The 24,671-nt window shown below is 56.8% G+C and overlaps 1 protein-coding gene across 5 annotated transcripts in view; it reads left to right on the forward strand.

Annotated features, from left to right (window-relative positions):
• The window catches only part of AHRR (aryl hydrocarbon receptor repressor), a 73,181-nt gene that overhangs the window by 12,495 nt on the left and 36,015 nt on the right, over positions 1–24,671 (forward strand). For 3 of the 5 annotated variants that reach the window (XM_067730295.1, XM_067730294.1, XM_067730296.1), the window contains exons 3-4: positions 3,808–3,989; positions 19,812–19,903. In XM_067730295.1, coding sequence (XP_067586396.1) covers positions 3,808–3,989; positions 19,812–19,903 — 274 coding nt within the window. Of the gene's footprint in view, positions 1–3,807; positions 3,990–18,105; positions 19,395–19,580; positions 19,734–19,811; positions 19,904–24,671 lie in introns of those variants that run through there. The other 2 variants (XM_067730298.1, XM_067730297.1) reach the window with 2 other exon arrangements.

Below are 24,671 nucleotides of genomic sequence, written 5' to 3' on the forward strand. Positions count from 1 at the left end.
GTGTGCCGGGTGTGTCCTTCCTACGCTGAGTGGTGCCCGTCGTGTGGAGGAACCACGTGTGTTTGTTCATCTCAGGTGGACATTTGGGTGGTTCCCAGGTTGGGGTATCACGAATAAAGCTGCTGTGAATGTTTACGTACGGGTCTTTGGATGTAACGTTTTCATTTCTCTTGGGTAAACACCTAGGAGTGGGATTGTGGGTCACATATACAGCAGAGGAGGGTTTGACTTTTTAAGAAACCACCAGACCATTTTCCAAAGCAGCTGCACCGTTTACATTCCTGGCCGCTGAGCGTGTGATTCCTCTACTTTCTCAGCGGTGCCTGGGGTGTCAGTCTTGGTTTCAGCCACTCTGATGGGTTGTGGTGGTAGCTCACCATGGTTTTAATTTGTGTTTCCCTAGTGGCTAATGGTGTTGATATCCTTTCATGTGCTTATTTGCCGTCCATACAGCTTCTTTGGTGAAGAGTTTTCTAAATAATTTGCCTATCTTCTTATTGGGCTGTTTGTCTTCTCGTTGAATTGTAAAACTTCTTTACATATTCTGGATACAGGCTCTTTTTGTGAATATTTTTAACCAATCTATGCCTCCCCTTTTCATTTTCTTAATGGTGATTTTCAAAGACAATTAAAAATTTTTGAAAAAGATCAATTTATCATTTTTTTCTTTCACGAGTTTTTTTTTTTTTTTTTGGTGTGTGTCCTAAGAGTCCCAGGACTACTCTGAGGTCTCAAAGATTTTCTCGCGTATTTTCTTGTAAACTTTCATGGTACGTTTTAGACTTAGGTCTGTGATCTATTTTGAGCTAATTTCAGGTATTGTGTGAGGTAAGGGCTGATGTTTACTTGTTTTCATGGATGTCCAGTTGATTAGCACATTTATTGAAAAGACTTTCTTTCCCTATTGAATTGCCTCAGTATCTGTGTCAAATGAATTGACCAAAAAAATGTGAGTCTGTTTCTCGGCCCTCTGTTCTGTTCCATTGATCTATGTTTCCATCGTTTCTCTAATACCAAACCATTGGGAACATTGCAGCTTCAGAGAGGCTTATAGTCAGTCAGGCAAGTCCTCCAACTTTGCCCTCTAATTGGCTATTCTCTGTCCTCTGCATGTCCATGTGAAGTCTAGACTCCTTGTCATTTCTGTAAAAGGTCCTGCTGGAATTTCAGTTGAGGCTCCATTGAGTCCACGGATCAGTTTGGGGGAGTGACACAGTCTTAACAGTACTGAGTCTTACGGTCCTGTGCATGGTGTGTCTTTCTGTTTGTTTACGTCTCTTTAAGTTTCCTCAGCGCTATTTTATAGTCTCCGTTTAGGCGTCTGGAATGTCTTCTGTTGGGCTGGTCCCAGGTGTTCTATGTTTTGGCTCCCGTTGTAACCCTCCTGCCAGCGAGTGGCCAGGCGCCTCCCATGCTGCCGGTCGTTGTCCCCTCACTCCTGCCGCGTCTCCACCCTGGGGAGTTGGAGCTTCCTCCCTGTGGCCCTGGGCTTGAGCCAGAGGCCAGCTCAGGGGAGCATTTCCCTCCACGTGGCCCCTCTCACCCACCTGGCGGGGGCGGGGAGGTTCTGCTCTGGTGCCTGGAGCTGGAGGGGGGGCTGCATGGAGGGGCAGCCAGGTGGTCTGAGAAAGCTGGAAGGACTAGAGCTTTTCCAGCGCCTGTTTCTTCAGTTGCGAGTGTCCCCCTAGTTGCCCCTCGGGGGTGCGGGCTGGGGACAGTCACGGCTCGTCCCATCCGAGGCACACGTGGGCTGGGAGGGGCGACTGCTCCCCACAGGTCTACCCGGAGGTGAGATTTGAGCCGGGCCACCCTCTCCCCTTCTCTGGCCCCCACACCTGCCCTCAGTGCTACCTTGTTTTCTGGGGCGGCTTCGAGTGTCTTTCACTCCTGGGTGGGCCATTCCACACGGGGTCTGTTCAGTCTCCCCAGGCCTCCTGACCCTTTAAATTTTGGCTAGTAGCATGAGTAATGTTGGTGTAGGTGCCTCACTGAGGGGAAAAAAATAAAAAAGAAACAGCAGAAAGTGGCAAGATAACCAGAGAATGGGAGAAAATAATTGCAAATTGTATGTCTGTTAAGGATCTAGGATCCTGAATATATAAAGATTTCCTACAACTCAAGAACAGAAAAGCAAACACCCCAATTTGAAAATGGGCAAAGGACTTGATTAGACATTTCTCCAAAGAAGATAAAGAGATAGCCAACAAACACATGAAAAGACGCTTGACTTTACTGGTCATTAAGGAAATGCCAATCAAACCACAATGAGATACTGCTTTACACCTACGAGAATGGCTCTTATTTTAAAAAAGGAAAATAACAAGTGCTGGCGAGGCTGTGGAGTGTGGCTGGGGGGCGTGACGGGGCACAGCCTCTGTGGAGGACAGTCTGGCAGCTCCTCTCAAGGTTAAACCTAGAACCACCAGGTTAAGCTGGTTGCTCCGCTCTTAGGCGTATACCCAAGAGAAGCAAAAGCACGTGTTCAAGCAGAAACGTGGACTCGAAGTTTATGGCTGCAGGGTTTACAATACCCGTAAAGTGGGAGCGAGGCAAGCGCCCGTGGACTGGTGAACAGGTAAGCATCCATCCAGGCCGTGGAACACAGCGTGAAAAGGAGTGGAGCTCCACCCGGGCTGTGCCGTGGGCGAACCTTGACGCCCGACGGCCAGTGACGGAGGCCAGGCGCGCAAAGTCTGATTCCGTTTACACACAGTGTCTAGAACGGGCAGACCTGGGGAGACAGAAAGCGATTGTGGCCGCCGGGGGCTGAGAGGCGGGGAAGATGAGAGAAACTGCTTAGCGGCGCGGGCGGGGGGTGACTTGGGGGTGAAGAAGTGTTTTGGAGCGTGATAGAGGTTGACAGCACTGTGAACGTAGTAAATGCCAAAACTTTAAAACAGCTTTATGTTATGTGACTTGCATCTCCATTAGAAGAAAGAAGCCGCTTCTGGGGTTGGAGCTGCAGCTCTTGTGAGGTTTTGTGTGGCCTCGGCGCCGACAGCATGGGTTGGGGGTGAGCCCCGGGCTTCTGACAGAAAGGATGGCGTAAGGCAGCTTTCCACGTTCGTACGAGTGAACACACGGTAGAGGAATAGGAACTTCCGGACAAAAGAGTCCCGAGCCCCTAAGAGCAGCAGGGAGGGGCAGGCCCGGGGCAGCGGCCCCTCCCCAGCCGTCCTGGCTTTGCTTTCTAGGAAGGTGGGGGCGGGGCGGGGGAGGGCACCGTCGTCCCGGGGTTGAGAGGGCCCAGGAGCGGGGTCGCGGTGGGCGGGGAAGCCTGGGCAGGGGCCGCTCCCTCTGTGGGGGGCGGGCAGGCCTGTGGCGGGGCCCCGGCCACCGCACTTCGGGGCCTCGGAGGGGCGGGCGGGACAGCGCTGCGGTGCCTGGGCCGCCTCCATCATCTTCGCCTCAGAACCTTTCAGCCCTGCTGTGTAGTGGGAAACTGAGGCCCGGAGGGGCCGCTTACACCTGGACTGAGGGCCCTAGAGGAACACCGAGAGAGGTGAGCGGTGCGGCCAGAGCCGGTGTCCTTCTGCCGCGTCGGGGGAGTTAGCACAGAGAGGCCAGGAAGCGTGCTGGGGTCACACAGCTCTCCTGCTGCCCGCTCCGTGTCTCTCTGTGCTTCCTCCCACTACTGTGGGCCAGTGGCACGGTTGGCGTGGCCCACGGTTTAGTTCACGCATCTTCGGGGATGGGCGCGTCTCCGTCTGGCGGCTGCATTTAGAAGCTGATGGCTCCTCCAGAGGTCACCGCCTGGGACGGCTTTCAGCCTGGGCCTCCCAGTCTGATAGTGATCTTTCCCCACAGGAGGCCCGCCGTGGGCGCTGAGAAGTCGAACCCTTCCAAGAGACACCGGGATCGCCTCAACGCCGAGCTGGACCGCCTAGCCGGCCTGCTGCCACTGCCCCCCGACATCATCTCTAAGCTGGACAAGCTTTCGGTCCTGCGCCTCAGCGTCAGTTACCTCCGGGTGAAGAGCTTCTTCCAAGGTAGGACTCTCACCTGTGCCCACCTGGACCTCACCTGGGTCCCACCCGGCTTTGCTGGGATCGACCAGTTGGCGCCTCTCAGCCTGGGGAACCATTTAGAGGCGGAGGGCTGAATGCAGACCGACACGAGTGGCCCTGGGGGAAGGGGCTGGGGCCAGACCTCGCCCTGCTTGGCCTCACCTGCCCCAGGGCCCTGGGGATGCTGGGAGCTCCGGCCAGGCACCGGGCGCCTCTCTGCATGGGGGTGCCTGGTGTGTTGGACCCTTGCAGTAGCTCTGGGTACTTGCCCACATCCGGTGCCCCAGGCCAAGCCTTACTCTGCATGTGGCCTGGCTGAGCTCCTGAGGAAGAAACGTGGTTGTCACCACTCTGCTTCAGACCTGGGACTGCTGCCATCACCCCTCAGTTACGTCTGAGCTTCTTACACAATCATGAATTTGTTATATGTCTTTGGGAGCAGGTAGGATAAGTGTTGAAGGTGGGCAGGCGTGGACAGTAGCCGGTGGTAGGGACTGCAGCAGACTGCTGAGTTCATGCTCTGTCTCAAGGCGTTGGGACAGCCTCCCGCGGCCAAAACCCACCTTGGGGTGTGGTGAGCGTGGCCAGCTGGTGAGGCTGCAGCCCTGCAACCACGGGCACCCGGGCCCGTGCCGCTGCCCGGCCCTGCTGCTGGGCCCGGGAGGCCATGTGACTCCGACGTGTCTGAGGTGTGACAGCCTCTGCGCCTTGCTGGCTTTCTCGGCCCCGGGAGAGGGAGGGCAGCTTTCTTAAGAACTCAGCCTGCCTTCCACCCTGACCCTCCAGGGACCGCCAGCAGCTCTACCCGCTGTGCTCTCCAGCTGGGCCAGCGCCAGCCAGCCCCTCCAAAGGGCCCCCCTTGGCCTTCACTTCCTCTCACGGAGCAGGAAGCCTAGACTCTCCTGCCGCTGCTGGCCTCTGAGAGCACCCTCTGTGTGAGAGCTCTGCACAGGGGTCTGACTCCGCGGGACCCCGGGCCCCTCAGCTGTGTCCTGCTCTGTGCTGGGGCCTGGGCCCTCGTTGGTAGTGCAGACCTGAGTGTGTCAAGCTGTCCCTCGTGGAAAGCCGTTCTGCCCCCCGGGGAGGGCCCAGTTCACAGGGCTCTGTGTCTGCACAGCCGGGCTTGGTCCCTGCTCCCTGTGACACCTGCCTGTGTCCATCCCCCCACAGGTTCGTGGGCTGAGCTTTGACAGCCTGGCCTGGGGTTCACCCAGTGCTCAGCCCAGGTCCGTCCCCCTAGTAACTCGTGCTCTTTTACTGGGTGTCCGTCACCCAGACCCCCCATGGCTGGAGGCCCAAGCTCATGAAACATTTCTGGAAAAGTAGGTTTGGAAGACGACAGAGAATGGTGGGTGCCACGGGGGGAGGAATGCGGGGGGTCACCAGGAGGGTTGTGCAGGCTGGTGGGCTTCCAGGAGGAGGCGAGGGGGTGGGTGTGATCTGCAGGCCACACAGAGGCAGCCCCCTCAAGGAGCCGTCTAAGGGACCCTTGCTGCTGCATTCCTGCTTCTGGGGTGGGGCCTCCTCGGCACCCCAGCCTCCCCAGCTGTGGTGTGGGCCCCCTCCCTGGGGCAGAGGGGTTTTCTCTTCCTCCCCCAGTGGCACTGGGACCTCATCAGGCCCGCAGTGCTGGGGCTTGGCGCCCTCCCCCTGCCGGCCCCCTTTTCCCTGTGGGCAGCTGCAAGGCCCCTGCAGACCCCGTCTCCCAACCTCTGCAGCCTCCAGGGGTCCTGCATATCCCACTGGCCCACATTCAGGACCGGGCCTGAATTTTTTCTGAGCCCTTCTCGTTCCCACGGTGTCCTGTCCCTCCCCGAGAGCACCTGTATTTCCCCTGGATTTCGGGTTACCGTTGCCCCGGGACTTGGCTCTCCTATGGGCTCGGGAAAACGGGGAAGTTCGCAGACTGTGTGGTGCTTTGTGCGAGGTGGGCAGCCGCTCTTCCCAGCTCGTCTGTTCCGAGTGGAAGTTGAAAGCGACAGCCCCTAAAGTGGCTTTGAATTATACTTTGAAATTAGAAATCAATACTACCGGCCCGTGGCACCTCCCGAGTGGGGTCCAGGGCACGTAATTCCAGGTCAGCAGTGGGCTCACTGCTGGACGCCGTGTCCTCGGGGGCTTCAAGGAGACCAGGGGCTGTGGCCAGCTTTCTGACTTGGGGTCAGGCCTTCAGGCCTCTCAGGCCCTCCTTGTGTGCCTCCGGGGGAGGGTCTCTGTCCTACAGGGGCCCTGCTGTGGGGACAGTGGGGAGGGCCCTGCACCTTGCCAAAGGAAGCCCTGCAGTGGGGACATCCGCAGACCCCGCCCGAGCCCCCACTGGAACTGGCGCACCGAATCGTTAGCAGCGTTTGTCTCTGAGACGCGGTTGCAGGAGTTCTGTTTTACTTTCCAGGTTTCCAAAGTCTTACTGAAATGCATCAGTTTTTAGGCAGGAAAAGCTCAAATGTGTAAAACAGCAGAGACAGTCATTTCGGCGCTGCTGTGGTCTTGGGGGGAGCCCAGGGTCCTCATCCTGGACCCAGGCCCTGCCGGTGCTGCCAGGTCGCTGGTGCAGGTTGCTCAGGCGACTGCTGAAGCATCGCTGGCTCCCAGATAAGTGCAGGACGTGCAAACACACACAGTCTAAACCGTGTGGTCGGCATGGAGCAGCCTGTGGGGCCCAGGGAGCCGGCTTTGGAAAACGTTGAAGGAGCAGCGGGAACTCCATCTCTTCAGGAGCCAACACCTCTGAGATCGGAAAAGTAGAGATTGCAGCGCCCAGGTTGGGGCACTGAGGGCTGTGCTCATGAAGCGGAGAGAGTTCGTGAAGGGATGACAGGAGGTCTCTGGGACAGCCCGGGAAGCGCTGGGGACTCACAGCCCAGCCTTCGGAAACTATCAGACCCTGGCTCCTGATGCCAGGTCTCCCCATGCAAGGGTCTCCATCCCCATGCTGGGGTCTCCATATCCAAACTGGGTTTCCCATCTCCCTACTGGGGTCTCTATTTCCCATACTGGGGGCCCCATTCCTATTCTGGGGTCCCCATCACCGTGCCTGGGTCTCCATCTCCATACAGGGTCTCCCATCTCCATGCTGGGGTCTCCATCCCTGTGCCTGGGGTTCCCCATGCTCTGGGCTTGCACAGTGGCCTGTTGGACAGCTTAGGCCAGCTCTGGAGCTGCCCAGGTGGGGCTTCTGTTCACCTTCCTCCCCCAGAAGCATCCAGCTGCATGTGGGACATTAGTAGGGACTTGTCTCTTCCTCTCTGGTCACTTCCTCAGGTCCAGCTGTGCCCAGCCACGCCAGAGTTGGTGGTCTTGGAAAGGCTTCAGTTTTGCTGTTTCCAGGAGTTCAGGCATCTGTCCAGGTGTCCACCTGAACCCATGGTTCTTCTTGACCAGGAGCAGAGTGCTTTTCCCACATTACGGCCGATCCCACCCCCTCCCCTGAGGCAGGGGGATGCCTGTCAGGTCTGCTGAGCCCTCGAGCTGCAGGTGGGCAGCCCTGCCGGTCACAGTGGGGTGAACTCATGAACTTGGTTTCTCCATCACACCTTTCTCCCAAGGATTCCCAAGTTTGTAATCCCCCTCAAGCTGTACATTTTAGGGGAAATTCTAAATATTTTCTTGAATTCATTTCCTCTGCATAGTTAGAAAATGTCAAGCTATAAAAATTGGATCTTAATCTGTGCTTCCTGACTCAGAAACGGATAAACTAATTTCATTAAAGCTTCCATAAAAAGTCACCTTCAGGAAGGACATGAACTGGAAAGTTCCAACCTCCAAGGGCAATAATGTCCTGCAAATTTGCTTGTAATGTTTGTGTTGGTGCTGACTTTCATGAATTTTTAAAAGGCAGTGGGCTTATTTAATTAATTTACTTGGTTTTTGCCTAGACTGAGGGCTGGCGCTTCTAAGTTACAAACCGTCTGCTTGTGCCAAAGAGAGGGATTTTCCATTCTTGCAGATTTCACCGTTCGAAAGAGGGGAAATTGGGGGTCGATAAAAGAAAAGGGAGGGAGGGTGGGTGAGTGGAGAGCATGAAGGACACCGAGGGGGGCCAGAGATGGGTTCCTTCCAGGACATGTGGCCCAGGATGTGAGGTCCCAGCAGCGGTCTGCACTGCTGTGTCAGCCCAGCTGGGAGACTTGCCGGGTCTGGGGTTCAAGCGCCCAGAGTGGGGACCAGCGTGGAGATGACCAAGGGCCTGCGGTTCACCCAGGCCTGTCGCGTGGCCTGCAGGCAGGACTGTCGGGGGGATCAACAGAGGGAGGGGACAGTCTCAGCAGGCAAGAAGGGCAGGAAGAGCACGATTCCAGCTTCCCATGAAAATCTGGAGATTTCCACGCTGAAAGGCTGCCGCCCCCCTTCACTGTGCACCCTGGCCTGGATCTGGGCCTCTGTCCACTTGCACCCTCTGTGATGGGGTCGATCCTGGCCCCTGGCTCACCTGGGCTGGGCGGGTCTGCTTCACCCCCACCCAGTGCGGAGGTCCAGAAGCCCTCACGTCATGAGATGTGTCCGGGACCCCCCACAGGATGCAGTGCTCCTTAGCAGGTCAGAGGTGAAATGCTCCTTGAGACTTAGCAATCCTGTAACCCAGGAGGGAAGTGTATGCAACTGTTGAGCTAAATTGTGCCGGTTTTCAGCTTTCGCTGAAGAGCTATCCTCCCCTGATGAGCCCTGCCATGGACAGAATGTCTGCGTCCCCCACAAAGGCATATGTTGAGATGGGGCCTCAGAGGAGGTCATTAGGGTAGGAAGTGGTCACGAGGTGGGGCCCTGATCCCAGAGGGTTACCGTCCGCATAAGAGGAGGCACCAGAGGGCCCTCTCCTCCCCTGTCCCCTGCGGCCGAGGCCTCATGGGACAGAGTGAGGAGGTGGCCGTCTGTAAGCAGAAGAGCCCTCGCTGGAAGCTGAGCTTGGGCTCCTGGCCTCAGAGCTGTGAGGAAGTAAGGCTCTGCTGAGTGTGGGGTTTTGTCAAAGTGGCCGAGGCACCTGTGATGATGTGATGGGGAGGGAGGTTTGGGACCCGATTTTTCTCTCTTCACGTGGAGTGTTTGGTGGATTCCTTCCCGCCAGGGAGTGGATTTGGGTCGTCACTGCGTTTACTTTCCAGCCCTTCAGCTGCCAGAGCCCCCTTCCCTCTATCACTGACACTTTCTGGAAGACAGCCTCCCCGGGGCATTTCCAGCAGATACACTTGTCCTGGGTTGTGTCAGGGCCTTCAGGGGAGGGAGCTGGCCCTGCTGTGTGCACACCTGCCTCTTACCCTAGACCCCAGGCAGGCCCCTGCAGAGCCATCCTGCAGAAAGTTCACCCTGGATCGTTTTGTGCTGGTTTTATTTCCCCCTTCATCTCTTAATTACCTCTGAAAGGTGAGTCTGGCCCAGCGGAGGGGCTGGTTCATTCACTCATTCGTTCACTTTCTCCTGGTACCACGTGCCCCCCACCCCCGCCCCAGGACACAGCAAACAGCTTTGAATTTTCTCTCGCTGCCCCTGGATGGACTGGGGGTGGCCCCAGACTCTCCTGGTCCCTTCTGGGTCGTTTAGTGCCTTTCAGTCAAAACAGTTAAATCTCTAAAAGTATTTCAAGTGTGAGCCTTCTCCCCGCCTGCACAGAGGCTGCAGCAGGCAGGGGTGGGGGGCGCCTGGCGGTGAGGTCAGCTGCTCCTCCCTGAGGTCCTGCCTCACTGGGAGCCATGGTTTCCGGCCCTTCCAGGTTGGAGTAGCAGCAGGAAGAAGAGCTGAAGATTGGGAGAGCTCCTGCCTGACCGGCACTGCCCTGGCACACAAGCTGGGTGGTCTTGGTGTTTTCCTGGCTTCTGAGGACCATGGACCTGGGGGTCTGTTTGCCTCGGTGGCCAACATGGGCGACCCATCCTCTCCAGCTGGTTCTTTGTGTTTCCTTCCTTAGCCTGGGTGTCAGATGGTCTGAAGTCTCTTCTCATGTCTCCAGGCACCCTCCTGGGAGGAGCTGAGACACCCTAGGCCAGTGCTTGGACATTGTGGCCCCACCTGCTCCCCAGGAAACGTACATCTTTGACCTGCTAGTGGGGACGTGGTACTTCTCACTTTCAGTCCAACCTCCTTTGGATTTCTTGAGTGTAGAGAGACCCCAGCCCCACTAGCCCGTGGACGCATGTGGCAGGCCCTCACAGGGCCATCATGAAGCCCCTCTCACTGGGCATCAGGCGAGGAGAGAGCCCCCACCCATCTCCTGGTGCAGGTGGGGGTGTGGGATGAACAGCACAGCCCTCCAACGAGGCCCTTCTCCCAGCTTCAAACGTCTCTCACCTCTGACATCTTTGCTGCCTTGCCGAGGTCACCTGGGATCTCACTTTGGGACCCAGGTATAGTTGGCATATGTATAGTTGTGGGGTCTTGGCCCAAATTCAGACTTAAAAGTTTCACATTAAAAACCAGTTATAGGGCTTCTCTGGTGGCGCAGTGGTTGAGAGTCCGCCTGCCGATGCAGGGGACACGGGTTCGTGCCCCAGTCTGGGAAGATCCCACATGCTGCGGAGTGGCTAGGCCCGTGAGCCATGGCCACTGAGCCTGCGCGTCCGGAGCCCGTGCTCCGCAACGGGAGAGGCCACAATAGTGAGAGGCCCACGTACCGCAAAAAAAAAAAAACCAAAAAAAACCCCCCCAAAAAACTAGTTATAATGCAAGTAAACAGAACAGCTGCCATGGTCCCCGCCTCCTAGAATTTAGAGTTGAGTGGAGAAGATCTGCCACCAGACATAGAGCCTCTTCCATTTCCAGCAGATTCAGCAGCAAGGCACCAATCAGCCGTCCTGCAGATAACATCCAAAATTTAAGATAAAATATCTGAAACCTTTAAAAATATATTGATCAGCCAGCAGGAAATTAAGGAATACTCAAAGAGATCAAAAACTAAGTGCAGCTGAGAACCCAATGAGAATGTATTAAAAAAAAATTTAAAGGAGGGCTTCCCTGGTGGCGCAGTGGTTGAGAGTCTGCCTGCCGATGCAGGGGACATGGTTTCGTGCCCCGGTCCGGGAAGATCCCACATGCTGCGGAGCGGCTGGGCCCGTGAGCCATGGCCGCTGAGCCTGCGCGTCCGGAGCCTGTGCTCCGCAACGGGAGAGGCCACAACAGTGAGAGGCCCGCGTACCACAAAAAAAAAAAAAAAAATTTAAAGGATGCACTTCATGCAGAAGGAAAGGAAGGTTAGGGCTTCGAGAAGGAATGGATAAGAAGGTGGTGACTATGTGTATCAATCAAAGCAAACACTGATGTATAAAATAGTAGTAATGGTGTATTGTAAGAACAAAAAAAGAGAGAAATAAATTCCTAGCTGTGGTAGCATATAAATCTGGAGCAGGAGATTTGAGTTAAAGATTTCAACAGTTCTTGTATTAATTAACTTTGGAGGTTGATTAACTAATTCATAATAAAATTTCCAGGATAACCATCAAGATGACAGAAAGGTATAATTTTCAGACTAATGGAGAGAGAAAAGTGGAATGAGAAAATATAAACAGTCAAAAGAAAAAAGACAAGAAGGGAGAAAAAAGAAACGTGAAGGAGTGGAACAAATAGAAAGCATAAAATTCCAAATGTGTCATTAGTTACAATAAATGTAAATGGACTAAACATGCCAACTAACAGATAAGGATTATTAAAGTGATTTACTATATCTGTTTACAAAAGGCACAGAAAGGGTGAAAGTAAAAGGATGGAAAAGGATATATTGGAAACTGAAATAAATCTGATGAAGTTATATTAATATCAAAAAATTGATTTGTGGATGAAAAACACTACTGGAGATCATGAGAGTATAATTTAATAATCATTTAGTAATGATTAAACATTTTATTTCATCAAGCAAATAAAATTATTTTAAATTTGTGTGCCTTTAATAACATAATCTCAAAAATATAAAACAGATATTGATAGAACTACAAGGAAAAATACATGAATTCATCACCAGAGAGAAAGATTTTAGATAGTTCTCTCAGTACTTAACAGAGCAAATAAACAAAAATCAGTAATGATTATAGAAGATTTGAACAATGCAAAAAGGGTTAATCTCATGGACATTACATAACACTATACTCTGAAACTCAGAACTCACATCTTTTCAAACCTAATGGAACTTGTAAATATATTGAAAACATTGGTCAATAAAGCAAGTCACAATAAATTTCAAAAGACAAAACCATGAAGAATGCATGGTGAGCCCTTAAGGCAGTTAAGCTGGAAATCCATAAAAAAGAAGACTTGAAAACCCTGATATATTTGGAAATAAACATATTTATAAGTAAAATAGATCAAAGAAGAAAGCATGATGGAACTGAGAAAATATAAATCAAAGTGCGTGGGATGCAGTTAATGTCATTCTTAGAGATAAATGACCTTGAGTGTTTATATGTAAAAGAAGGAGGGCTGAAATTAATGAGCTAAGCATTCAGTTTTGTAGTTTTGATAAAGAAGAGTAAAATAAACAAAAGGAGAGTCAAAGAAAGGAAATAATAAAGGGGAAGATATTAGTGAAATAGAAAGGAAACATACAATAGAATTCCTTTAAAATGAAAAAAACTGCAAAGATCTGGTGAGACTGATCCAGGAAAAATAGCAAACAGTATTAGGAATGTAAAAGGAACACAATTATAGATGCTGCAGATATTTAAAAGATGGGTTGAATTTTGTCATGAACAAATTTATGCCAATAAATTTGAAAACATAATAAATGCCTAAATATAGCTTACTAAAATTGACTCAAGAAGAAATAGAAAACCCGAATAGTCACATGACCATTTGAATCCGTGGTTAAAATCTTCCCACAGAGAAAATCTAGGCCCAGATAGAATTAAAGCAATTTCTATCAAATATTAAAGGAAAAATAAGTCCACTCTGTACTGAATCCTGTGGTGTAGAATTGGAACTGGAGGTATCGGTGTGAACTCACATTATGCACACACACGTGTGTGTGTGTGTGTGTGTGTGTGTGTGTGTTCTAGCTCTGTCTGCTGAAAGGGCCACACCAGTAGCAGAGAGCTACAACTTACATTCAGATCTCGGTTTCCAGACATGGTTCACCATTAAAAGGAGGCTTTCTGGCCTCCATCTAGAGTTGGAGCAGAGAAAGGACTAGATGAACTTAGAATGTCCGTGCTGGACAGCAGGCCGTGCTCAGAGCGTGAGGAGACCTGCCCTGGGACACAAGCCACCCTAAAGGCCTCCCTGGCCAGGTCTGGGACAGTTTTCAGCGTTAAGATGAATAAGGATGGTGATGGATTAAAATCCAGCGAATAAAATGGGATTCCATAAATCCACACTGATATAAATAAGTGAATGAATAAATAAATACTAAGAGAAAGTTCTTCCTAACAGTACATCCATTCTAGATGGATGACTGGAGAGAGAAGAGGTGAATTATAAAATCCCCAGTTGGTAACCATTGCAGGAATAATTCAGGCCAGAAGCGTCAATGGACGCTAAGATTACTGGGTGAGCAGGTGGGGAGCAGCCTGTGGGGACAAGTGTCTCGAGGGCGGGGAGGGGCTCCCCTGCGGCCCCCTCACAGCCCGGCCCGCTGGTCTCTCTCCTCTAGGCTTTGCTCAGAGTCACCCCCTCTGGAGGCCTCCTCCAGCCACACTGGGACGCTCAGTGCTCGCCTGTGTCCCCAGGCGGGGGCTGGAGACATGAATGACTGTGGGCAAGCGAGTGACCCGGCCATAGGAAAATCCACAAGCTGATGCAGTATAATCCTGGCGTGGACTCTCTTGTTTTCTAAATATGGCTCTGCGTGAAATGAGCACGTTTATTCACACTCCTGAGGTTTCTTCTCGCCTAAGTGAACTTGGGGCTTTGACTGGCAGTTGGAATCCCTCCTCTCCCGCAGCCTAACCGTGGGGTTTGGAAGGACGGGCACCCCTGCCCGTACCACCTGCTGGTGCCCCTCCCCAGCCCGCCTCCCACCGTGGTTAGATAAGAGCTCCTCTGGCGCCTGCTGTTTTACTCCCACGTGCTTGCCGCCACCTTCCCCGTGCTGGGTGGGCGGACAGCTGGACGCGAGGGCACAGAGCCCGGCGAGCAAGTCCGTTCTTGGCAGCCCAGGTGCAGAAAACAGCCTGTCCAGAAGGAGACTGAGAGTAAGCAGTGTCCTCTGCTGCAGCGCTTTCTTCCAGCCTGTGTGATGCACGTGCATCTTCCAAAGGCAAAACAAGGAGTTTGTCGTTGAGTTCTTGAAAAGCGAAGGGAGGACAGTTTGAATGTCTGAAAACTGAAGTGGTCCATTAATTTGAGGCCAGGATTGCAGCGGGGTGGGGAGCTCCACGCCCTCCATCTGGCCCCGTCCCAGACGCCAGGCCTGGTCACTGGTCTCCCCCGGCAGGTGCACTGCACTGCACGGGAGCCCCATGTGCGCCCACTCATCACGGAGAAGAGCGGGTGTCGGGAGAGGTGAGCTGGGGCTCTTCGGGGTTCCTGTCAACCCCTGGACTCACGTGGCCTCTGGGCCCCGACAGTTGTCGCCAGGGTCACCCAGAGTGGGGCCTGGCGGTGGGGGCAGTGGTGAGTGGAGCCGGTTAGCAGCCCGGCCTGTGAAGGTGGCTGGTCCCCCACGTCCTGGACCTCTGTCTCACAAGAGGGTGTGCCGGCCCCACAGGAGGTGACAGGGGAGCCCGCCAGAAGGTCCTGCTCACCCAGCCCCCGCGCCTGCTCTCAGCCGCACGAAGGGGACAGCCGGCCGCCAGGGACTTGCCCCGCCGGCTACCTGGCTCAGTTGCTGTGACAAATACACAGACCTTTACCTCTCACAGTCCTGGAGGCCTGAGGTCCGAGATCAGGTGCCCCATGGTCGGGCTCTGGTGAGAACCGCTTCTGGGTTGTCCCCACATGGCGGAAGGGGTGAGGGAGCTCCCTGGGGTCTCTTACGAGGACACTAATCCCATTCGTGGGGCTCCACCCTTGTGACCCAAAGGCCCCTCCGAACACCATCACCCTGGGGGGCCAGGAATCTGGGGACACAGGCATCCATCCACAGGCCTTGTGGAGGTTGGCGCTGAGTTGGCGGCAACAAGATGTGGACGCGGAACATCACGGCATTTGCAGGGCACCCGCTGCCCCGCCCTGCTCAGAGCTCCTCCGGTGTGTGTCCCTGCTGGATCCTCACGACAGCCCACGCCCGTCTTACGGCAGCGCTGAGGCTCCCAGGACCCCTGCTCTGAGCCCGAGCTCCTCTGCTAAGCAGGCCTTTGAGGGGGTCTGGGCTGGAAGTGGGCAGAAGTGGGAGGCATGCCTGCTCCTTGGGGTCCCAGGAGCTCCAAGCTCACTGTTTCCCTCCACCCTGCCCTCTGGGCACAGCTTTGGGGAGAGCCGGGCAGAGCCGTGGTCATGCCAGCTGCCGCCATTGGGACACGCGGACAAGCGTGGATGTCAGCCCTGAACTCGAGGGCCTGGGGCCCAGCGCGCTGCTGGACCAGGGCTGGAGGGGAAACGACCCAGGTGCCAAGGCCATGTGCGCTGTGCAGAGCACAGTGCAGAGCCTAGGGTGCTCCCTCGATGCTGAGATGATTTTTACCAGGCATGTGTTCATTCAAAGCAGGGGCTGGGCTTGGACGTGGACCTATCCACTCCAGGAGCTGCAGCTGGTCAGAATCGGGGGTTCAGCCCATCTTCCCGTGGTGTCCCCAGCTTCTCTCTCAATCACCCTGGGTGGCAGAAGTCCTGTACCCCAATCCCTGGACTGCCCTACACGTCCCCAATTCAGCGTGCCCCACGATCTGGGCTCACCTGTCCCGTCCCCTGAGGAGCTGGCTGGCAGCACAGTGGCTTCTGGGCGTCACGCACCATCTAGGGGCAGAGATGGGGCGTCTTCTGGTTCCTCCTCCACCGGGAGCACTTGGCACCCCTCAGGGGCCAGACCCAGGCACAGGACCCCTGAGAAGCTGCTGGTGGGGGCGGGGTGTCCGTGGCCCAGGGCTCGGCCCAGGGTGGTAACTGCCCTGCGTCTCCTCTGTGGGAAGGACTCGGAAGGAAGCGGGGTACCGGGTGGGGCCGGCGGGGTGCAGTCAGCCCCAGTCCGGTGGGGCAGTGGCCGTTCCATTCTCCCCCTGCCCCTACGGCTGTGTGTGCAGCATATTCACAGGGACGCCCACTGTCTCCAGCACGATTCCTCACGTTCTCTCTGTTGCAAATGAGCCTTTTCAGGTATGCAAGACATGGAGGAAGTGAGAGGAAGGCTGGTTCCGGTTGGTTCTACAGCCAGTTGGTGGACGGCCTGGACCAGGCAGTGAGAACCTCAAGTGCGGCTGAGCTCGGGCCTGAGTGGGGGAGGGAGCCAGGGCTCCAGGCGGAGCACCGGGTCCAGGCTGGGCTGCGCGGGCCCCTGGGAGCCCGTTCATCTCCGGAAGGGGCGGCCCTGGCTGGGCCTCCTGTCTGCCTCGAGACCCTGAGCTCTGTCTACAGACCAGAGGCGCCCGGGCTCTGCCCTGCGGGAGGACGGCTTCCGTGGGACCAGGGCTCTTGGCCGCCTTCACCTGCCACTGCCCCTCAGGCTAGGCTGGGCAGGAGGAGGGCCGGCTGCCCGCAGGGTGGGGCTGAAGGGACGCGGGTGCCACCGGGGTCCCGTCTCGTGGCTTGGCCCCCTTTCTGGGGACAGCGGCTCACCAGGGGCACGAGGCCCTTCGACGTGACAGGCCTCTCCGCCCCTGGCTGGACCGCAGGGGACGCCTCGAGCTCCGGGCCTCGGGGCCCTGCTCCCCCACCCCGGCCCCAAACGTCCCTCCTCGCGGGGCCTAGGGGGCCACAGTGACTCCTTCTCTGCACGCGTTCACCAACTCCCCGTGGACCCTCGCCCCACACACCTGCTCCCTGCCGCCGTTTCTCCCCGGCCTGTTGCCAGGGGCGACCAGGAGCAGGCGGGGCGAGGCGTGGCGGCGGGCTCGCCCCTCGTCCCGAAGGAGACCGGGCGGAGAGGGCGCCGGCGATGGCTGGGTGGGGTCCGCCGGCGGAGGCCCCTGCCCAGAGCCCTGCCTCCCCTCCAGGGCCCCGCTCAGTCCCGCGGGTGAGACGTGTGGTGGCAGGGAGAGGAGAAGCGGCACCCTGGAGGCAGACGCTGGGCCGAATACCAGAGCCAGGTGACGGCGGAGCTGCCGCCCCGCCCCGGGGCTCTTCCCCCAGCTGCTCTCTCCCAGCGCCGCGGGCTCCCCCCTCCGGACTGCCCCCCACGCGGAAGAGGGCTGGCACCCGCCGCCTGCGGGCCTGGCCGTGGCCCCCACCCGCACTGGGGTTTGCTGCCCTGACTCAGCTTCCGGGCGCTCCTGACCTGGGGGCCGGGGCTGTCGGCTCAGATGAGTTTTCGGGAAGGCGCCCCCCACCCTGGCTGGGCCTCCGGGACAGCCTCGGAATCACATTCGGTTTCTTCTAGTCTCACCACAGGCCTGGGGGTGGGGCGCGCTGGCGGCCCTGCTCGCACGCGAGGCCCTGGCCGGGGTCCAGGCGGCTGTCACCGCGGCGCTGACGCCCCATCGCGTGACAGGAGCCCGAGGAGGCCCCGCCGGGCGTGCCCCGCGGAATGTGGCTGCGGAGGAGGGAAGTGCGGGTGCCCGGCGGGGGCGCACGCGAGGCCGGGGAGCCGCGTGGGGGGAGGGGAGGGAGGGTAGGCGGGGACCCCCGCCGCGGCTGCCCCCGTGCGGGCAGCGGCCCCTGCACGTCTGTGGGCGACGGAGCGCATCTGTCTGCGCGCCGCCGAGTGGGGCTGGGTCCCGGCGGGGTCGGCGAACCGCGTCTGCCGCGGTGACGTCACCGCCTGGGGCTCCCCAGCCTCCGGCCGTGGGCGGCAGCACAGCCGGCTCGGCGTCCGCAGGCCCGGCGAGCAGGGAAGCCCCGTCCCAGCGTCCCCTTCCCCTCAGCCCAGCGCGCACGGGGGCGGGGAGCTGGCTGGAGCCGGGGCGGCCCCTGCAGCGGCGTGTGTGGCAGGCAGGCCTTGGCGGTCCGGGCTGTGGCGGTCCCCCTGGGCGCACCGAGGCGGGGTCCTGCCCCCCAGCCCCGCCGCTGTGACCCCACGTCCAACCAGGCCCGCTTGGGCTCTGCCCACCCAGCTGGGAGACGTGGCCTTGTGCTGGCAGGGGGCTGCGGGGAGGGGTGGGGCGGGAGTGGGTCCCGGGCCCCCGCCGGTCGGCGTTTCCCTCCTTTAGCTTTCTCAGCCCCTGAGAGCAGAGCACGCGGTTTGTGTGACCCTCTGTCAGAGGCTCGGAGCATTCTGAGGCCAGAAGGTTCCCGCGCGGACATGGCGCCTCTCGGTGGGCTCCTCCTGGGTCTGACTAATCCGAGCTCTATGAGTTTCACGCATTCACCTCTCAGCTTCCTGAGCAGAGTGGAGCTCAAGATGGACTAAACGTTAGTTAACGCCTCTGGCTTCTCTGCTCAGAGCTGTCTCACTGCCTAGAGAACCAGCAGCCTCGAGGGGAGCTTGGCTGCTGGCGGGTTTCGGTTGGGAAGGGAGGCCTGGGCGTCTAAGGCACACACGGCGGCGTCTGCGTCTCCGCCCAGGCACCCAGGTGTGCCTGTCGTGTTTCCCAGAACACACCTGCTTTCCCTCAAGGAAATGGGTTCGTTTCTTGTTCTATCTAGTGCAGGAGAGGAAGGCGATGAAGCGAAGCTTCTGAGAGAGGGAGGGACCGAGAGGCCGGCGGAGACTGAAGGCCATGGCTGGGCCGCCAAGGGCCACCGTCCAGGGGCCTCCCTGAGGGCCTCTGCATCGCGCACTTTGCCCCTGTGGATGCCCTGAGCTCGGCGTCAGGGGTGTAAATGAAGGGCCACCTTGGCCACTGCCTGTGTGTGTGTGTGAGGGGTCTCGATCCACAGTGGTCCTGGCCCAACCTGGAGAGCACGTCGGGGGCCTGCTGTCCTGGGGCCTGGGACCCTGCATTTCTGACCAGCGCCTGGGGGAGCGGGTGCGCCCTGGAGGGAAAGTTCGGCACAGCCTGCTGGTTTTGAAGGAGAAATGCTGGGGAGTCCCATGCTGTGGTTGTATTTTACTCCAAAACCAGACGAGACAGGGACCGCCTGCAGGGCCCTTGGTGGCATTGACATTTCCCCTGAATGAGGGAAATGGTAGGCACAGCCCTCCCGGCCTCCACAGAGGCACCAGCGCCAGGCCCGCTCCTGGCCGGGACCCCCTTTAATGCCTGTGCGCTCAGCAGCCTCCAGCGGCCCCCATAATTCCCAGGTGCTGATGATGCTGAGCACGGAGTTGGGGGTCCCCCACCAAGCGCCAGGGGCTGGGATGTGGATGACGTCTGTCTGACCTGCACATCTATCTGAGCTTTTCACCCCAAGTGGATGTGAGGCCAGAGGGGGTGTTGGGAGAAGCAGCGTGAGCCTGCAGGGGGCGCCCGCCTGCCGGGAGCATTGTCTGCTCCGCTCTGGGTGAGGGGCGGGGGCTCCAGGAGGGAGGGATGGGGGAGGGGCACGTGGGGGTCCCGGCCGGTGATTGGTTACCCAGACCAGTGGTGTCCAGTTTGGGGACCTGCCCGCGCTTGGGTCTTGAGAGAGGAGCTTTGGGGACCCCCGGGGGGGTCCCTGAGATGGGGAGGGGGGTTAAGGGGTTTGCAGGAGGGGGGAGTGCAGTTTCTGGGGAGCAGAGTGGGGCAGGGTCCTCAGACGCGGCCTAGCTGTGAAGTCCCGGTCCCCCGAATGTCACCCGGCTCCCACCCAGCTGCCCCGCCCGCCGCCCTGGGTGTCTTCTGGGCAGCGAGGAGACCACAGGTCAGCGTGCCTGTGGAGGGTGGGTGGAAGTGGGAGAAACGTCAGGGAACCATCACTAACTGTGCTCTCCTCCAACAGCCCTGCAGCAGCCGGCGGCCGGTGCCCCCTCAGCAGAAGACAGGGATCCGCGTGGAGGGTCTGCCGTGCTGGAGGGAAGGCTGCTACTGGAGGTGAGCCCTCGCTCGTGTCACGTGCGGCCGTGTCCCCGTGGGCCTCGGTTGTGGCCGCTTACAGCCACTGGGAAGTTAAGCCTCAGGAAGGGCTGCAGGATGTGGCTCCAGGAACCCCTGGGGGCAGCACAGGCAGTGACCTGAGGCCCATGAGCTTCAAATCTGAAAACCGTTTTCTGTTCTGCATTTTCTGGTTTTACTTGTCGACGGGAGAACCTAATGAAAAATTGAGCGGGCTTTTTACCCCTCAAAGTGAGGACGGAAGACTGCATTGTGCGTCCCAGGGCTAGCGGGCGAGCCAGCTGCCCTGTTGCTGGTGCTACACGCTGGGCGTCACGCCCGGGCTGGGCTTCTCACCTGAGACAGACCCGGCCGGCTGGCTCTGAACTGCTTTTCCTGACCCTGTTGCTCGTGGGTCAGTTTCTTAAACGAGAAAAGAGGAGGTGGAGCTTCCTGGGTTGGATCAAATCACAGAGCGAGGGTGCCGCGGCCTCCGCTAGAGAGACCCGGGCCCTGGTCTGCCCCTCCTCCAAGGGGCTGGGGGGATGCAGGCCGTCCCTCCACAGGACAGTGTGGGTGCTGAGGGAGAGGAGCCCGTGGCAGGCTGCCCCTCAGCCGGCCGCCGAGGTGACCCTGGAGCCGTGCTTCGCTGGCCGTGCCCACGTGTCTCCCTGCCTGTCCACCTCGGGCCCTAGAGCCCCACTGGGTGGGCAGCTCTGCCCCCAGGGGAAGCCAGCGCGTCCTCGATGCCCTCCGCACCCCGACATTCGGTGCATCTGTTAGGTTGACCCGATGAGGGGCAGACGTGGCTCAGGATGGGTGCCGCTTACACTGGGAGAAGTTCCGCCGGGCAGGAGCCCATCGGCTTCCTCCAGGCGCTGCTCTGTAGCCCAGGCTGCTCCGTCGGCCGAGCCCCTCCCGCACCTGTCGCTCTGGGCTCAGCGCCCTCGCCAGCACGACGGGACTGATCAGAGCGGTCAGCTCCCGTTCACGTCCCGGCCCCCCGGGGCCAGCGCCTCTCACAGGGAACACACTGCGCTCCGCCCACGGAGACGCGGCTGAGCACGGCAGCGGCCGCAGCACCCCACTTCCCCCGTGGCCCCGACAGCGCCTCCCGCCCAGCAGCGCCCGCCGCGAGGAAGGGAGCCCACGAGACGCCCTTTCTGTCCCACCTCAGCCCAGCCTCTCGAGAGGGAGGCGGGCAGCCTCTCTGCACGCTATTCCAGCCTTTTACTAGAAGCATCAAACGCCGACCAGGAAGGGAGGATGGACTGACAGGTGGCGGGACTGGTGGCCGGGCTCCGGCTGTGGTCAGCAGTGGCCAACCGGTTCCTCCAGTTCTGCCCATGTCTCCTCGGACACCCCTCGCCCTGGTGCCCCTCCTCACGCTGCACCTTCTCATCGTGCGGGCACTGCGTCCAGCCCTCTGCTCTCCCATGTGCCCGACCATGGCGCCCCCTCCGGCCCCGCCCCACGGCCCCCCAAGCTCTCGGCCCCTGCTGAGGGGTGTGGATGTGCTTTGAGGATCTATGAGCTTAGGGACCTTTTGCTTTCTAAAGAGATAAGAACAGGCGAGGACTGAAGTTCTTGCAGGCAACGGGGTTCACGTCTGAGTCTCCTGTGTGAGGAGCCCGGGGCCTCCCACCCCTGGAGCCCGTCGGGAGCAGAGTGTGGGCCTGAGAGCAGCGTGCTTTTGGAGGTGTCGTGCTTTCAGCAGAGGAAGTGTTCCCATATTCATTATTCATCAGGTTTTTCGGAAGCAAGTCTTAAATATTGTTCTTTTTCCTTTGCAACTGTTTTTTTTCTGTCAGTGCCAGTAATCATGGAGCTGAAAAATGTCCTGCCAGTTTGAATTCTATTCTTGGCAAAAGATAGCTGGCATTGCTCTTTTTCGTATTCATGTTCAAAATTAAAATGACATCTTAGCCATAAAATCTTTTTTAAACTTTTGTTCTGAGCTATAAATACAGAGGCCAATGCGCACAGCCCGGTCTCCCAGTTAGTGCCCAGGGCACTGTCCTCACCTCTGTGCCCAGGGCCACACTCTTCCTGCTTCTCCAGTGGGTGCAGAGCTGCGGCACTGCAAGGCTCTCCTGCCTTCGGGGTCGGGGGGCGTGGGGCGGGCCGGGGGCACCTCGGGCCTTTCTGCTCGTGCGTGTGCCTCGAAGCCTGGACTACTAAGTCTTCCCTGGGGCCTCCGGACGTGGACGGCCGCCCTGCGTCCTGGCTGAGGCTGCAGCCCAAGATGTGATGAGCAGGCCTGACTCCCAGGTCCCCACAAGCTCCTGGGGGGTAGGGCCAGGGGAGGTGGTGCGTCCCGTGTCTGGCCTGGGGACGTCTGGGGAGCTACCCGCCGGGTGGACTTTCTCAAGAAGAGGTCCTGTGGCTGAGGGTCTGGGTCTGCTGCCCATCTGCTCTGGGCACCACAGCCTGCCCTGGTGCACGCCCTGCCCACTGGGCTCGCTGGCCAGGCCAGAAGGGTGCCCACCCGCCTGCTCCATTTTGGAGAATGAGGTCCAGCAGTTCCTGAAGTGGCCGCCTTCATAGCCAACGTTCTCTGTAGCCACAGGATGTTTCTGGAAGCTCCCTTTGATTGGAATCAGGGTTGGTTATATGACGAGGGCCCTTCACAGCACTGCCAGAGCAATGATTCTCAGACTTTGGGATTAGAGACTAATTTTCAAGTTAAAAATATTCCCAAACAGAGCAAAATAAGCAAACCAAGCAATAATAACAAGAAAATCCTAGGTTTTATTTCCAATCTTCAGTCTCTTAAAGATAAACTGTCATCAATTCCTATAAGATTTAGAGCTGACACAGACATTAAGAGTGACTGTGGTCTAACATCTGTGATTTTAACATGAAACAACCAGGCATTAGAGCTGTTAGGGGCTTGTCCAGGGTCCCTGTTGGGGTGGGACTGGACGCCCAGTCTCTTGGTCCATGTTTGGAGGCTCCCCCGGGGAAGCCAAGACCCAGCAGAGCTGCCGCCAGTAAGCACCTTGGTACAGGCACTGGGAGGGGTGGAGGAGGCGTGGGAGTGGGGGATGAGGGCAGACGTGGTTCTGGAAGCACCGACCTTTGGTGTGTGGTCAGTGCCACGTCCGGGCCTCATCCTCCATCCAAGCTGGGCTGCAGGGCTGTCTAGTTCAGTGGGGACGGGACAACGTGCCCGCAGTAGCCATGAGTTCAGGCCTGTCTGGCCAGAAGACACTCTGATCACTTGACCCTGGCTGGAGTTCGGGTGTCCTGTGCCGCACGGGACATTTCCTGATTGAGTTCTTTTGGGGAGTATAGGGTGAGCAACACGGCAATTCCTCCACCCCCAGGTTTCCCTCCTGCTGTCCATTTGCAGTCGTGTCCTCCACCTGAGTGTCCGTCACCCATGTTGTGGGCGTCTCAGAGCACTTGCCCACCCAACTGCTGAGGCCATCGGGGTTGTTTCCAGGGTGTGCTGGCTATGAGTAAAGCTGTGATAAACATTCACACACAGGTTTTTCTCTGAACATAGGTTTTCCTTTTGTTTGGATGATACCTACATATGTGTGTGCCTAACTTTGTAAGAAATGGCCACTCTGCTTTCCAAGGTAGCTGTGCTGGTGCGTCCCCGCCAGCAGGGAACGGGAGTTCCAGCTGCTGCAAGTCCCTGGTTTGCACAGTATTACAAGGCAGTTTTAATAGCTGGACTCTCACTATGGTTTTAGTTTGCGTTTCCCTCATGACTAATGATGCTGAGCATCTTTTCATGTGTCTATTTGCCATCCATAGATCCTCCTTGTAAACTGTCTGTTCAGGTCTTTGTCCACTAAAAAAAAAAGAAAGAAAGAAAGAAAGAAAAAGAAATCAGGTCGTTTGCTTTCTTATTGTCGAGTTTAGAGCTCATATAAATGTTCTGGACAAGTGTCCTCACTGTATGTACGTTCTGTTGTATGTAGGTTCTGTTGTATGTAGGGTCTGTAGTAATTGCTCACAACCTGGCTTGTCTTTTCAATTCTCTTGACAAGGCCTTGCAGAGAGTGAAAGTATTTAACTTTGACAAAGTCCAATCTATCCATTTTTTTGGATAAGTCATGATTTTGATGTCACATGCAACAACTCTTTACCTACCCTAAGGTTACAAAGACTTTTATGTTTGAGTCCAGGGTTTTATACTCTTACATTCAGTTTTAAGTTTTACACTGAAGTCTGGGATCCATTTTTATTTAACTTGGTGTAAGGTGGGAGGCATAGGTCAAGATTTATTTTTTTTGCATATGACTTCCAGTTCTTTCAGAACCATTTATTTGAAAGTTGATCCTTTCTCCGCTGAATTGACTTTACACCTTCATAAAAAATCAGTTGGCCACATTTTTGTGTCTGTTTCTGGACTCTCTGTCCTGGTGCCTAGATTGTGTGTCTGACCTTTCACAACCTTTCACTGTCTTAATTAATATAGCTTTATGGGCTTCCCTGGTGGCGCAGTGGTTAAGAGTCTGCCTGCCGATGCAGGGGACACGGGTTCGTGCCCCGGTCCGGAAAGATCCCACATGCCGCGGAGCGGCTGGGCCCGTGAGCCATGGCCGCTGAGCCTGCGTGTCCGGAGCCTGTGCTCCGCAACGGGAGAGGCCACAACAGTGAGAGGCCCGCATACTGCAAAAAAAAAAAATTTAATTAAATAATAATATATATATATATATATCTTTATAATAAGTCCTGAAATCAGACAGTGTGAATTGGCCCCTGTTTTTTTGTTGTCCTTTTTCAGAATTGTTTTGGCTATTTTGGTTTC

The sequence above is a fragment of the Pseudorca crassidens genome, chromosome 3, assembly GCF_039906515.1.
Source record: "Pseudorca crassidens isolate mPseCra1 chromosome 3, mPseCra1.hap1, whole genome shotgun sequence".
Classification (NCBI taxonomy): domain Eukaryota; kingdom Metazoa; phylum Chordata; class Mammalia; order Artiodactyla; family Delphinidae; genus Pseudorca; species Pseudorca crassidens.